Raw genomic sequence first — 16,163 nt, forward strand, 5'->3', positions numbered from 1 at the left:
ATTATTCAGGATAAACCGGGAAAGGAGGAAATATATATATATATATATATATATATTTAGCATATTGCGTTGCCCGTGAATTTTCTAGATGCAGCAGTCGTGTCTGATGCGTAAATATCTCCCGCTTCTTCAGTAAAGTTATCTGGAAGATTGAATTTCTCCACAGCGCTCATACATGACGTGCATGGGATGAAGCAGAAGAAGTACGTCACGCGTTCATGATCTTTCATTCTGTGGATGTAGTACGATTCATTGTGCGACCTCGTTTTGCAGAAATATCCGCCTCAACATAAAGGTAAGTTCAATCGAAGTCATTGGTTAATTTATTAAGGGAACGCGATCGTGGAAAGTTATCCAGTCGAATTTATAGCGGTTATCTCTAAACACGAAAAGGAAGGGCTTTCTCCTTCGTCGACGCTTGATAGATAATAATAATTCGGGGTCTACGTCGCGAGACAACTGAGATTATGAGCGAGCTTGATAGAGACGACATATATGACGACGAGATGTTGGAACTGGCTGTAAAGCACAACATCTTGGTCCGAGATAGAATCGTCCCAGCCATTCGTGAACTCAAAACTTCATCCTTCCTTCGTCGCCTTTCACGCTTAAAATTATTTTAGCTTCTTTCTACTTCCCTTTGGTGTCTTCAAGTACGACCTTGGGGTTTCTAGAATCTTCTTCATCTTGTTTTTGGCTTCAGAAGCTTTCGCTTCAGTCGCTGTCGTTGTGATTAATTTGTTTGTTCAAGCAATCTGAATTAATTAATCCATTCTTTATCAAACAGTGCTGGTCCTGGGGTTTCTTCAACACTGAGTTGGAGCCTCGAACATTTCTTGAAATTTTACTTGAACTGTGTCATCAGGTAAGAAATGTTCACTTGTATATATCTCAAATATCTTGGACACATCTCGTCGGGTAGCGTCTCGCAGTTGTGCATGAGCAACAGGAAGTTAACAGGAGGTGGCTTAAATGCTCAAGCTCAGCTTCACCGGTGGAACATCTGGGATAGATAAGCGCAACGAACTTCAGCATTGCCGTTCTCTTCTGACTCCTGTTCGCCTCTGACTCCGCTGTTAGAAGGGTGTTGCTTGGATGTTACATTAGATTGCAGATATCCCCTTCTTTGGCAAGGATATCTGCGTCAACGGTTGATGTGTTGGAAGTCTGCAGTGTGCCTAAGCGTAGGACATGTGCAAACCCCAGACAATGGCTAAGGCCTCTTTGTGAATTGTGAAGCCTAATTCCTAAGCTGAATTGTGAGTAGTTCTTTTCCGCCGTTTTCAGAGTTGACGAGAAAAATGCGATTGGCCTTTCCGTCCCATCAGGCTCTTTCGTGAGACCGTGCCGAGGCCACTTGGTCTGGCATCACAATATGAGTCGGGATGGTAGCTGCGGATTGCAGTGCACGAGTGTCACATGCAATAATTTCTTTAGCAGTTCCGAAAGCTACCTTGTAGTCTTTTGTCGACTTCGCCTTTGCAGATTTTTGGAAAAATGCGTGCAAGGGTCGGAAAAGGTTTGTAACTCTTGCCAGTCCCTTTGCATTCCCTTCGATTCTGGCCCTTGTTTGTCCGGAATAAGATCTACCTTGTAATTGATGAGCATAACAAAAAACGCAGTTGGCTGACGTTTGGGGTGTTGTAGCTTCAAGTACAGCACGATTCTTGTCTTTAAGCCTTCGCTGCTGATCTTGTATTCGCAGCACACAATGCTTTCCTGGAAGAAGGAGCAGTTCTGCAGGTTTGCTTTCAATCTAAACGATTCCAAGCTCCTAAGGTCTTCCGAAAGATTTTTGTAGATCTTCATTTTCAGTGGTACCACTCGCTGATATGTCTTCTTGCGTTCCATGTGTCATAAGACCGCCCTGTAGAACGTGTTCGATGGTGCGTTGCGAAATCGCGGGTGCGGGAGCAATGACAAGCACAATTCTGTTATACCGGAAGATACCTTTTCCCATACTCATGTTTAGCAAATTTCCTGAGTTCTCATCCACATTCCATTTGTAGGAATGTTTGCCGGAAGTCAATTTTTGTGTATTTCCGTCCACCAGTTAATTTCTCGAAAATGTCATCAACCAGTAGTGAAGGATACTGATCCCCAACTGAGTGCTGATTGACATCTCTTGCTCTTGCTCTTGAAATCTCCACATATCCTGACTGTCCGATTGGAATTTACTACAAAAGCTATGGGAGTAGCCCATTCACTGACATTGACATTTGTCAGGATACTTTCCTATTCTACTCGCTTCAATTTGGCAAATACTTTTCCTTGAGTGCATGCAGCACTGGACGAGTACGAAGGAACTTCATCATTCCTTCGTCGCCTTTCACGCTTAAAATTATTTTGGCTTCTTTCTACTTCACTTTGGTGTCGTCAAGTACGACCATGGAGTTTCTAGAATCTTCTTCATCTTGTTTTTGTCTTGAGAAGCTTTCGCTTCAGTCGCTGTCTTTGTGATTCATTTGTTTGTTCAAGCAATCTGAATTAATTAATCCATTCTTTATCAAACAGTGCTGGTCCTTGGGTTTCTTCAACACTGAGTTGGAGCCTCGAACATTTATTTTGAAATTTTACACTTCGACACTTCATGGATGTAGTTTTCAGTGGAATGCAGTTGAAATGTTTCGACTAAACACATATTGGGGCAATAGAATACTCCGACCATGTCCATGTTCATTGAAATTAGATGACCCTCAATACCTGATTGTTAGCAAGTTATGACCTCGTCCCAGAAACACTTATAAGCCTTTACAAGAAACCTTTTATTCGAAGCACTAATCATTATCTCGACTTATTTATTAAACCACTATAGTTCTTCCGTTTCGGTCTTGCTTATCCATTATTGTGTGTTAACCCGTAGCCTTCAGACACTAAATGTTTGCCTTGCAAAAAACAATTCCCTGAACTGTTTTCTTTCTTTTTTTTTTGCAAACCAGATGACAGCCATGTCCGGTTCTACCGCGGCACTGGGTAAGTACCCCTTCATATCGACAGTATAATGGCTCCTGCCTGCGCTCGAGGGTTTTATTCCGGACCGTAAGCTCTTGGGGGCGGAGGAGAGTTGCACGAAGATAGGGGTGCAGGTACATTGTAAGAGTGGTACACAAGAAAAAAAGTTAGTGGTGTTGCAAAACATTTGTGGGTGTTGGAAGTGTTGTAGGTGCGGATAAATCTGCTTGGCTGTGCCGAATATGATTTACTTAGGAGCATCGCCATCTACATCGTCATACAGGGCTGTCCAACCCCTCCCCCCTTCAAAAAAGTACCACATTGCAGCATGGGTGGTGAGCTCTGTACCACTGAAAATTCCCTTCAACATATTTATAAGCCTGCACGTCATGTTCATTGCGACGTGTAAGCAAGTAGCATCGCTTTTGAGGTTTGCCATAAAATCAAAGGGTTACGCGGACCAGCTTATCATTGAGCTAACCTTGAAAAAAAAGTGTGATGTTAAACGGTAGGACAGACTTATTTATTTACACATGGTAACAAGACTATCGTGCACGAGACTGCACTTCAGGTTACAAAAATACGAGCATGCTACAGGAACATATATAAAGTTGACGGGGGAGTTTTAGCATAAGAGGTTAACAGGTTCATGGAAAGGATGCAAATACAGGTAAAAATGAAACGAACATAAATACAAACGCAGGGGATGATACCCCTGCGTTTGTATATATGTTATTTCAAATTTCAAAAGTTCGTAGATCTGCTATTGCGCACAACAGTATAATAACCACATCACAATACTCAACTCACTCAGTCGACTTTCACGACAACACAATATCGCTAGAGAACGACAACCTCATCACAAGCGTGCACGAAAAGCAAACTAACAAATAACACTTTCACATTAACAGTCACGACCCGCGCCACTGTAAGGTTGGGACTCGTATTGGACAGAGTGTAAAACTGCGCTGAATTAATTTCTAATGACTCAGACTATGCTGAGAAGCTCACTTGCTTAAAGAGACCACCCAGACTTCGTTCAATCCGAACTCCGTCGTAAGGCACTCACACTGGACTGAAACGAGGTTCTGGAACACCGAAAAGATCCTAACACGAGCCAAGTAAGCTTAATCACTAGATATTTATAAGCACATCCAAACATCAACGGCATTATACGGAAGCACGAGCGGCTCCTCCAGTGCGGTGACTCACCTAGGAGTATCCAATACAGACGCACAAAAAATCCTAGCAGACTCCTGGGTCAACGCCAAAATCAGTTAAACGGACACCCTGTATAACAAAACACGCCCCTGCAACCTCCCACGCTGCAAAACATGCAAGCACATTCAACACGGTAGCCCCAACAAAAGCACTGCGAGCAATTACACTCACTCTGTTAGCCACGCATTGATGTACAGAATCACCAATGTCATATACCGCATTGAATGAGTCGACTGCTATATGCAATACATTGGTGAAACCGGCTAATCAATGAACAATCGCCTTACCAGCCACAGAACCGACACTTCTACAACACTCCGCAAAGCAGCCCCCGACAGTTGAAACATTATACAGGGTGTGTCACATGTCGTGTTATTTCAACTTTGTAAAGTAGAAAAACAAAACGGCTCAACAGAAAAATAGTTGGGTAAGCGGCTACCTTCCGGGAATGCCATCTGCCACCTACTAAAATTACTTTAGACGACTTTTAATTGAAATGAATTAAATTTTTAGAATTGGACTCGAAAACTTACCTAGTAAATAACGTTTTTGTTGCTAAATCAGATAGACAATGGTTGAATCAGCCACACCCACTGCAAAATATGTTATGTAGTACGGCGGATATGTCCAGAAAATTCGCTCGAAAATTGGCGCACTGAGTCGGCGTAAAACAGTGGTGACCAGGGGCGACCAGGCTGAACTGCGGGTGATAGGTTTAGTGACGGTTAATGGCGATGAACCGAAAACGAAAGCTCAAGTCGCGCACAACCGATGGCGGTGCTGGTGATGAAGATTACGCTGCTGCTACAGCGCAATCCCCATGGCGGATGACAAAGCCGGCGACGAGGGATGATGGCAGCGGGAAGGTCGGGCGCCGGACTCAAGGAAGGCAGCAGGCGGACCCGAGGCGCGGGCGGCCCGCGCTGCTCGAGCTGCTGGGCCCAGTGTACTCGACGTGAAGGGGTGAAAGGCAGGAGACACAAGTTGAGCGCATAGGGAGGGAGGGCGAAGCGGTCGACACAGGCGGTGCCGACTCCAGAAATGCGGGCTCGAGCCTGTCGATGGCCATAGTGTCGGGTCCGAGCGGGACGTCCAGCCTGAAACAACTAGCCGGCTCGTGAGATGACCCTGTAGGGGATGTGGTAAGGTGGCTGCAGGCTAAGGTGCGCACCGAGTCCCGACGGAAGAATACGTACGTACATTGAGGAAGGGCGGGACACACGAATATACCTGATGCGGTGCCCGAGCGGGCAGAAATGGTCCATGTACGAGGAGGGGTCGGGCAAGAGCGGAGCCGAGAGGGTGAATAACGTTCCGGGAAGGCGGAGCGGTCGTATACCATGTGGGCCGCGCTGCAGCCGTCCTGGTGGATCGCCGCGCGAAGGTCAAGCAGGAGGAAGCGAAGACGTACGGACCATGTTGTGGTCAGTGGCGCAGAGGGAAGCCTTGAGCTGCCGATGGAGGCGCTCGACCAGGCCGTTGGCAGCAGGATGGGAGGCTGTGGTTCGAATGTGATGGGTTACGAGGGAGCTGCACACGTGACAGCAGAGGGCCGATTCTAACTAGCGTCCTCTGTCCGTGGTGACAGTGGACGGGACGCCGAATCGGGAAACCCAGGAGAAGATCAATGCGTGGGCCACTCTTTCTGCCGTGATGTCAGGAATCAGCGTTAGCCTGCGGCCAGCGCGTAAACCGGTCGATGTAAGAGAGGGGGTAGCGGTAGACCTTCGCCGGAGGGCCGACTAGGTCGGTGTGTAACTGGTCGAAACGAGCATCTCGCGGAAGGAACATATATATGTTTTGTACTGGAGCAGGCCGAAAAACATATGGGATTATTATTCGTAAGATGATGTCCAACAAGTTTTCGAAGCTAGCGCGAGCGCTGAGTCACGAAACTCATGTCCCACCATCCTCGCCATGTTCATCACGTCCATTCCGCAACTCTGGGCCGCTGCACTATTCCCCCTTGCAGAAAGATGTTCATGTCCTGCGAAGGGTATCAAAGAGGAATTTGCCGCGTATCATCGAGGCGGTAGTAATCCGGTACCATACGTACCAGATTGACGGTCAGAAGAGAATTGGGTACTTTGCCGATGCGATCTAGGGAAACATATATTGAATAAGGGGGGGGGGACGCACTGCTGGAGGAATCCACTTTACTTGTACAGACCCCTTCCCCCTTCCACGTATCGACGTTAAAGTCGAACTTTTGAAGGGTGCCAGGCAATTTAGTTCGTTGGATCTCGTTTCTGGCTATGGCCAAGAGAAGCTGGATGAAGCATCACGACACATTCCCCCGCCCCGGACAAGAATGAGAAGGTAGTGAACTTGCCCTCACCGTCCAGCGCGAAGGAGCTCCAGTCGTTGTTGGGTTTAGCGTCGTATTAACGCCGGTTCACCAGAGATTTCGCCACTATCGCCTCTCCACTGCATCGTCAGCTCGAAAAGGGCACCGCCTTTGCGTGGACCGAGGACTGTGAGGCTGCTTTTGCCCACCATAAACGCCTTCTCACAAGCGCGCCAGTCCTCGCTATCGAGACTTCAGCCTTGCCCATCATTGTGGACACGGATGCAAGCGACAGCGGTTTAGACGCTGTTCTATCATTAGCGAAACGCGACCGAGCGAGGCATAGCTTACGGAAGTCTAGCCCTAACTAAGCCCGAGATGAAGTAGAGACCCACACGCAAAGAGCTGCTCTCACTTGTCTATTTCATTCGCGTATTCCGTCATTATCTTCACGGCAAGGAGTACGTCTACAGGACCAACCACAGTGCACTACAATGACCCCGGTTCTTCAAGGAACCAGAAGGCCAGGTTGCACGCTGGCTCGAACAACTCAATGAGTTTCATTTTCGTGTTATTTACCAACCGGGAATACAGCACCGTAATGCCGACGCCCTGCCGCGAATGCATGGCTCGTCTGCGAATTCGCGGCCCACAGTACTGTCCCATGCCGATTTATGTTCGCACCAGATGCGTGACCCAGTTCTGTCTGAGGTGATTTGTACCCAGTCGGACGGCGTCACGGCGCCGTCTCTTCAGGCCGAATCTAAGCACTGCCTGCGCCACAAACATTGTTTGGAAATTCTCGACAGCCGTTTAGTGTGGAAGAAGAGTCCCACCAGTCCTCCCGTCCCTGTAGAGCCAAAAACTTTGGTTGCCGAAATGCTCATATCTGCACATGACATCTCCTTCGTAGGCCACCTCGGTAGGGAAAAAAAAACTTTCGAGAAACTTAAACGCAGGTTCTCTTGCATCGCCATGAACTCCAGCGTCTCCGGCGGGTGTACATCGTGTCTGAAATGCTGCTCACGGAAACCCCCACACGTAACACCCCATGCTCCTCTGAGTCACCCGTATGTGGCTGCAGTATAGTAGTGACCCCTGTGCAGAGGTCCAGTGGCTGACGTACGATTCCCTGTGGTGCTGTTGGTATTTCGAGCGAGCTTGAGGGCGTGAGAGCCGAAGTCGATGATGTAATGGTGTCTGACGAGGAAGTGTGCGATGAGAATGCAGTCACGCGGTATACCACGGACAACTAAACCAGGTAGAGCGGTACTGGTAGTTCCCGGGACAGATATCATCAGGTCATAAACTCCTGGAACATCCAATGGGTTGCCATTGAGGTCGTAAAGAGTCTGGGGTACAGTCGCTTGGGTCGGGAACGCCTAAGCAGTTTCTGCACCGACATCGTAGTTGAGGACAGTCACACTGGATCCCGAGTCTAGCAGCATCCTAACTGGCGATCCTTCAACGGCGCCTGTAATCATGATTGAGGTACCTCCCAGGTTGCCGGTGGACCACTGTATAGCCGCTCCCAGCGAGGCCGAACAAGGAATTGCCGATTAGTTTCCTGTTGCCGGATATCTGGAAAACCGGGACTTGGCTCATCCTCGTGTACACCGTGTGCAACAGCATGCGGAGTGACTCGGATTGCCGCAGCGGTAGCACACGGGGACGTTTGCAGGGCGTGCAATTTGCAGAGGTGGCAAGGGCATCAACTTTCCTGTCTAATCCAGCTATCGCTGATGCAAGTCCCGCCAGTGGATCTGTCGTGGGTGTGGCTTGTGACACGTACGCCACTGTGTGCGATGCAGCGGAAGGAGATAGCGGAAATGGGCTAATAACTGCAAGACTAATAGAAAAGCATCGGCTATTTGAAAAGCATCACCAAGCGTTCCAGGGACAGCAGAGGTGACCTTGTCTCTGGTGGCAGAGTCGAAGCCAAGAATAAACGCATCTCGTACCATGTTATCTCTCATTTGCGGCGAACAACGGGAAGAGCAATAACTTCCGCTCGTCGGTCCAAGAACTACCTGGAGCTCAGGCGAGAAGGTGCTTCTCCTAGGATTGGAAGTCCCCATCTCAAGAATATGTGTCGGGTAGAAGAAATTGCTGAAGTACTGACGTGTTTTCAGCTGCCATGTCACTAAGAGGAATCCTACCGCTGCCACCAAAATGTAGCAAGCCGAAAAACTTGTGGGTTTATTCTTCGTTCGACTGGGATGTCCAAGCCCTTTTTTGAATCTAGCACGAGCGCTGAGTCACGTAACATACGTCGCACCGTCCTCGCGATGTTCATCACGCCCATTTCGCAACCAGGCGGCCGCTACAGTATTATATATATAGTAAATTATTTGCCGTGCTGCGGAATATTACGCATAAATATTACACAACACTTGTGTCAGGGATCGCTAGAAAACGTTGTACTCGACTGGCTTCATGCAAACGTGATACTTTTTCCCAAAACAACTGACACGATAAACGTAGAAAATTATCGCCAAATATCATTGAGTAAGTTTGCTGAACCTCACTTCCCATATTATGACTTACCGTGATGAAAACGACCTTCTATTTGTAAATTAATGCGTGTTCGGCAAGAATCGTTCTCATTTTATTTCTTCAAAATACGCACCTCTTCAAGAGAGCCCTCCCGACTGGACACCTTGCGACAGCCGTCTCGCTTCCGATGCACGATGTATGCAGAGTGTTGAAGGTAAAAGTTCTGAACGGGCGGTCGTTTGAGCTCAGCATCAAACATGATGGGTGAGATGTGTTGTGCTTGGCGATAGTGACACAACAAGTATCACGTTTGACTGCAACGAAATGTTGCAGATTAATGTTTCCTCGTTTCGTTCGCATTAGAAATGGAAGAGATTGCATAGTGAGACGAAAATTATCCTCTGGACCACTAATAATATTTAATAATTGGGTGTTTACGTCGCGAGACAACTGAGATCATGAGCGACGCCACAGCGGTCGGTCTGTGGATTGCTTTTGCCCACCTGAGGGTTCTTTAACGTGCAATGAAAGCTCATCACACGGCACCCCGTATTTAACGTCCCTCGCGGAAGACGGCGTGTCTAAGCAACTTGTACCCTGCCCCTCTGGACCACTGCTGTTCAGATCTGAGTTTTAGTTCATTTCGTCGTACATCAACCATTGCTTCTTGGATCATTCTTGGAAGTGGATTCAAGCCACTTGGACGGACGTCGACAAACGCGAAACAGACACGTTGCTCAGTGATGTCCTATTTTGAAACACGGTCATTTTCGGACCCTGCAGATATATAGACATTTTTAGATATAAACCCTGGATTTTTAAAGCTGAAACATCGTGGCACACCCGTGACTTCTTCCTGTGGACATCACTTCTGGTGGATGCTGACGCTTTCATTTTAATTTTTATTTCAGAAACGCAAAGCGCTCAGGTGTCGGCAGCTTCCGACTTGGGTATGTGAAAAACAGCGACGTAGCGATGATTTTTTTTTGGGGGGGGGGGAGGGGGGGTCTATGGGGCATGTTTCCCATGGGTTCTTCGGTACAATATTTATACGAGAAAAATAAAGTTAGGACAAGGAGGCGCGAGAAGCTCGCTCTTCGTTCACTTCTTGGTTAACACGTGATCGAGTGCAGTCGTGTCTGATATTTCAACGAAAGGAGTGATGCTGTGGTATTATCGCTAGCTTGTAGACATCATGCTAATTCTGATTATACACCTGATGATAATTCTACATGGGGACAGGGGGATGTCACCCTCATCTCCCTTGCCCAATAGCACTCCCAAAGGAACGTTTTCGGATCAGGGGTTAAATCCCCTAAACTTCCCCTCTGGCTACGTCAGCGTTGACACATGCTTTGCACAGAATCAGCGGCTATTCCATTCGATTACGTCGTGATCGTCCAATCTGTAGCGACAGTTCTACTGACACGAGAAACTGCAGGTTATTTCACATGTAAGTAGTTGAAATTCACAGTTGGGGAAATGAAGAAAAAACAGACAAGGCTATCAAATTTGGCATTTAATTGCAACCTGCAAAACCAAACGAAATGTATGGACGCGCAGCAAACGCACAATTAACAGACATGACATCGCATATTGACTGTCTCAACGGGTAACTGGGGCTTTCATGGGTCGAGAGTACAGAGGGGATTTGAGCTATTGAGGAAGTGCTTTGTGGTGTTGCGCTTTTGTGAGCAGCCTATAACAACAGTTACAACACCACGCACAACCACCCAATAAAAAAAACAGTCTGTTGCTCTGGAATAGAAACACGCATAAAGCGCTTTGACTTTGTTGAATGTCGTTTCAAAATCAATATTCTCGCTACATGAGCTCATGAAGCGAAATGATTGGTCTGCGTAACACAGGCAGGAGCTTAATATTAGTAATTGGCTTACGTTTTTTATGGGTTTCCTTTAGACCATTTCAGGCATATGTTGGCACGCTCTAAATCTGCTGCAAGCCATTCAAAATCTGGCGTCAAAAACTCACCCGCACTGTTGGTGATAGATATGCTAATGTCTTACGAGCTCGTCTACGAAGCAGGGCACAGGCTGGCTAGTGGGTTCCAGCCTACTGCGGTGTCGAAGGGAATGAGCAGGCCGACAGCACAGCAGAAGCAGCTGTCTCGTCTAGGAGGCGGACGCGTATCGCGCTGCTGAGAGGAGATCGTCATTCCGTACTTTTACGCCTTGTGACTCCCCGCAATAGACCATTGACATTCTCCCCCAGCTACGCTGAGCAGAGCTAATGCAGCGTTCGCTCTGCGGGACATACCTCTCTCCAAGCTGCTGCATTAGTTAATCGAATAAGCCTTGGTGTGGTTTTCTACAGCGCAGTGGCGTTACCGCTTGAGACAAGTTGACTCTCCCCAATGCTGTCACTGCGGTGCTGTAGCGCGACCGCTCCGCCAGTCACATTCATTACATTTGCATAAATAAGATAACAGCTCATTCATTACATAAGTTATATTTCATTTGGTAAAGCGACTTGAACGTATATAATAACCAACAACAGGAAACAGGCACGTTGCTCAGTAATATCGTGTTTTGAAACATGGTCATTTTCAGACCCATTATCTGTCTAGGATTGAGACCCTGAGTTTTGAACGCTGCAACTTGGCGGCATATCAGTTGCGTCTTTTTACGGACATCGCGTTCTGGGAGATGCTGACTCTCTGTCTTTTTAATTCATATTTCAGGAACGGCAAGTGCTCAGGCGTCGGAAGCAGTTATAGGCCCGGGTACGTGATGGACAGCAGCAAATATATTTCGGGAGGGGTTCTATGGGAATGGTGCACATGAAATGAGGATGTCACCCTCATTTCGTTTTCTGAAAAGCGCACTACCAAAGGCACGGTTGTCGATGGGGGTTGAATCCACAAATATTCTCACTGGCTTTGCCAGCAGTAACAGATTCATTGCACCAATTGAGCTGCCATTGCATTCAATTGCACCGTCAACGTCCCAAGTGTAGCGAGAGCGTGTACTGACATCGGCAGTGTCGACTATATACCATCTAAAGAAGTGAAATTTACATTTGAGAAAACTGCGAAAGACCTCACACTCGTAAATTTGTCAGTTCATTTCATGCTGCAAAAGAAAACGAGATGCATTGCGGCACAGCGAACGTCCCATGAACAAGCATGGCATCCCATATTCAGGGTACTAAGGGGTAACTGGGACTTTCGTGAGTCGAGAGAGTAAATAAGGGGGGATTGCGGCTATTGAGGGAGTGCTTGATTCGGGTGTTGCGCTCTTCTTGTATTTTCCTCTCATTACATTACACTTTAGGAAACCTGTGTCAACATAGGTTCTAACTGAGTAGGAATTTTATCAACTCCAAGCTACGGTACATATTGACTTGACAGACTACCATGAGGATATGTAAGGAGGAGGAAAAAAAAACTCTGGGAAGGACAGGGAGGAGACACATAGATAACATGCAACAGCAAATACACTGGGGGTACGCCGGGCATGAGGTTTGGTGCTCCGGTGAATTAAAAAAAGGCAATACGTGGCGTCGAAATGGAAATATGCATCAAGTGCTGTATGTTTATTGAATGTCATTGTGAACTCAAAATTCGAGCTATGTAAGCTCGTGGAGCGAAATGACTGGTCTGCATGACAATGGCAGAACATTAGTAATTAATGGCATTTCGTTTTTCCTGGGTGTTCCTCGGGCGCTTTTGATACATATGTCGGTGCATTTCCCTTAGTAGCCGCGCCAGGATGCACATTATCTGACTACGTCAGAATGGTGACAGACGCACTGCACCGATTGAGCGACCATTTCATTCCATCCCATCGTGAAGGTCCATAGTGTAGCAATAATGTCTGATGAGATGTGCACTGTCATGATGTGCACAGTTGAGAAGAGAGTAAGAATGCCACCAGGCATCGCCTCCGAAATACGCCGTATGACCGCACAGCAAACGTCCCATGGACGGACACAGTATTACACGAGTCGAGGATGTAAATAAGAAAGGGATTGAGGGAGTGCTTTATCAGTGTTTTCGGAGTGTGTTGTGCTGTTCTTGTACGTGTTTGCCTCTTTGCATTTCAATGCATTTTATGAAACAATATATTAACTTAACGACATTATCTACTGACATGTTGACCATGGTTTTGAAACCGTCTACCGATTGCGGCACAGATCAGCGGTCCATGCAGTGTTTTTCAAATAACATACGGCTTCTACAAGTGTAGCATTTCTGCGCAAGCAGCATATGTTGAGCGGGAAATATATACTCGCAAAAACAATTGATAACTGCCATTATGGCCGTTTTATGGCTCATATCCCACAGCCGGCTGAATGGTCCCATCAGAATATGACGCTGATGGAAACGTTAGAAGAGTTGCAGACTGTGCGCAGTCCACAAGTTCTGATTGACTCACTCATTTACCTGTGTTGCTTAATGCATTGCATTTGGTACCGCAGAAGTTGCTCCCGCTCCTGCTGAACGTCCTGATGAAGTAAACCTCGTCGATGAACGTGAGTGCAAATATGGTTATCGCTACTTCTTCAGTGAGCAACTCCCTTAGATATCTTATCGCCCTACTACATCACGACATACAGTGTAACATCTTCGCCACCTGCATGTTAACTATCCCGTGCAAAGAGTGGTTTGAAAACCGAAGCGAATATGAAGCGAACAACTGATTTGGATAATCGAATACGAAGCGAATAAGTCTAGAACCGTAGCGAATAGGAAGTGAATAGCTGCAAAATGGACCGGTTTGCCCGCATAGGCGGAGTGGAAATCAAGAGCGAACGGAAATGTTAGCAGATAAATGATATGTTTAAAATAGGTCTACAAGCGCCAAATCTCTGTTAGTATCTATTGAGAAGGTAGTGAGGTAGGTGAGGACGAAATGGTATTTCACCACCATTGTTCTGACATAATAAAGGTCCAATCTGGACACGAAATGTGAAGTAAAACAGGCCTTGTCAGATGATTCCTTATATCGTTCCGATGTACCATGCAAAATGTTTCCTTTATATTCGACTCCAAGAATTTGTAATGCAATTCCGAACTTGCATCTCTTGCCCTCGACTGAAAGCCGCACTTGGAACGGTAGTGACGTCAGGAGCGTTCTGTTCCGGCATCATCTAGGCTCCTCTGAGCGGGCTGTGTCAACACCACCTACATACACAAGGCCCCTCCGCAGCTCCGTGACGTCACCCTATGCCGTCCGTCGGCAAGCCAACAATGGCGTCCGCTTGCTGTGGTTGCGTTCGGCAGCGATGCTATTTCGAAGACGAATTCACCCGTTTTCTCGATGTGAAACAGCGAACGAGCGTGTACTTCCGAAGAATAGGATCCTACTGCAGTGTCTGTGCCCATAACTTACGGAATAATTGCGTACACAGCGGCAAGCCCAGCGACTTACAACTTCTGCTGCTAAGAGTACACGAAAGCACGAATAAATGTGAGTTGAACAGCTTTACTACTCGTTTGGACTGGTGGTGTAGCTTTGAATACTTCCTCAGGAACAGTTCTAGAACGGTTTGCAACAGCATACTTCAAAATACGTGCAAAAGTTGTACTTTGAGGCGTACAATTACAGTTTTTGGATGCAACATTGACTACGTTATGAAGGGCACCCATAGAACGCTGTGATCAAATGGCACCATTACCGGCCTCGGTGGCTCAGTCGGTAGCGTGTTCGCCTTCTGATCCCGAGATCGCGGGTTCGAACCCGGCCGAGGACGTCAGCAACTCGGTGGCAGGGTACAAGTTGCTTAGACACGCAGTTTTCCGAGAAGGACGTTAAATAAGGGGCGCCGTGTGATGAGCTTTCATCGCACGTTAAAGGACCCTCAGGTGGGCAAATGCAATCCACAGACCGAGAGCTGTGGCGTCGCTCATGATCTGGGTTGTCTCGCGACGTAACCCCCAATTATTATTACTATTATTAAATGGCACCATTAGTATTCACCTTGTAGAATTTTATCTTTTGTTTCTGTGAAGCTGCTTCTCCCTGTGCAACTGATCTGTCGCAGCTTAATGTTGTTCAACAGCCTGTTTACAGCTAGAACGTGTTGAAACGGAAGTTTCTATTGCTATAGCTATCTTGCTAGCTTGCTATAGCTATCTCCCCTGTCAATGTCAGGGAATGCTGGTTGGAAGAAACACCTGTTCTTTTCATTAAGCCTGTTGTTGCAGGTACACTTTAGGGGTGGGGGTGGGGGGTGGAATGGGTTAAACATGTAAAAAAAGGAAGAGTTTGCTTTACATTTTGTCTGATACATTTGAGAACATTGTGATATCATTGCCCGCACTGACTTTCTTGCATTTGCTTCAGTACTCGCTTTTATTTTCTTCTCAGGTGCCTCTTGTGACGTGTTTGCAGTAGACAAACAACTGGTGTAAGTGGTGAACAGGTGCGGGACACACCATCAAGAGTCAGCCGTGTGTCCTTCAGTAACTACGACTTCCTTCCCTGTCTTGCAGTCAACACTGCGTGATGTTTTTGTGATTGGTTGTTGGAAAACGACGACAACTGACATTTGGCGGTTCTTCTGATCACTTGCGCTTTCAGTCAGTAAAGCTGTTCATACTTTCGCTAAGTGGCCCCAGTCCCTTTCAACAGGTTATGGGCCCAGGGCGCGTTGATCATCGGTAATCGTTCAACCGGGTCTGCTCGTCATCTCCTGCTGCGTCGAGTTGGAAATTGCAGAATGAAGCAAATTCTCTGTGGCGAAGCTCGTTGACGGCAAGTACCAAGTGTGGAAGTTTAAGATGAAAATACTCATCCGGGGGGCACCTGGTCGTACGTTGCGAGTGACGTCGCAGCGGATACAACGCCTGCATGGATCACCGGAGGCAGTAGGGCCCAGAGCACAATCTCCCTGAGCATGGATGATGGACAGATCGTGCACGTCTGTAACTGTACGTCAGCGAAGCAGATGTGGGAGGAGCTAAAGAAGGTTCACGAGCGGGCAAACTTAAGCAACAAGCTTTATTTACTCCGGGAGCTATACCAGTCACGTGTGGAAAACGATGAAGATATATTGACTTACATCAGGCATCGCGCAAGAAATCACCAATTTCCAAGTGGCTGCTCTTCTTCTCAGCGGGCTTCGGGACTTTTACGAAGCGCTGTCACCGCTCTGGACACTCGGCCAGATGACGACCTGACCTTCGAATACGTCAAAGGAAAGCTTATGGATGAGTATAAGAGGAAGCAAGAAATGTCTGCAG

General features: G+C 47.2%; 1 protein-coding gene across 1 annotated transcript; it reads left to right on the forward strand.

Annotated features, from left to right (window-relative positions):
- Nucleotides 1–203: 203 nt before the first annotated feature.
- On the forward strand, nt 204–14,371 carry LOC135373626 (uncharacterized). The gene is made up of 7 exons (XM_064606716.1): nt 204–295; nt 788–865; nt 2,940–2,973; nt 9,868–9,906; nt 11,658–11,699; nt 13,397–13,450; nt 14,073–14,371. The coding sequence occupies exons 3-7, from the start codon at nt 2,940–2,942 to the stop codon at nt 14,303–14,305; spliced, it is 402 nt and encodes a 133-aa protein (XP_064462786.1). The 5' UTR covers nt 204–295; nt 788–865; the 3' UTR covers nt 14,306–14,371.
- Nucleotides 14,372–16,163: the final 1,792 nt, after the last annotated feature.

This window comes from Ornithodoros turicata, unplaced genomic scaffold (assembly GCF_037126465.1).
Source record: "Ornithodoros turicata isolate Travis unplaced genomic scaffold, ASM3712646v1 Chromosome28, whole genome shotgun sequence".
NCBI lineage: Eukaryota > Metazoa > Arthropoda > Arachnida > Ixodida > Argasidae > Ornithodoros > Ornithodoros turicata.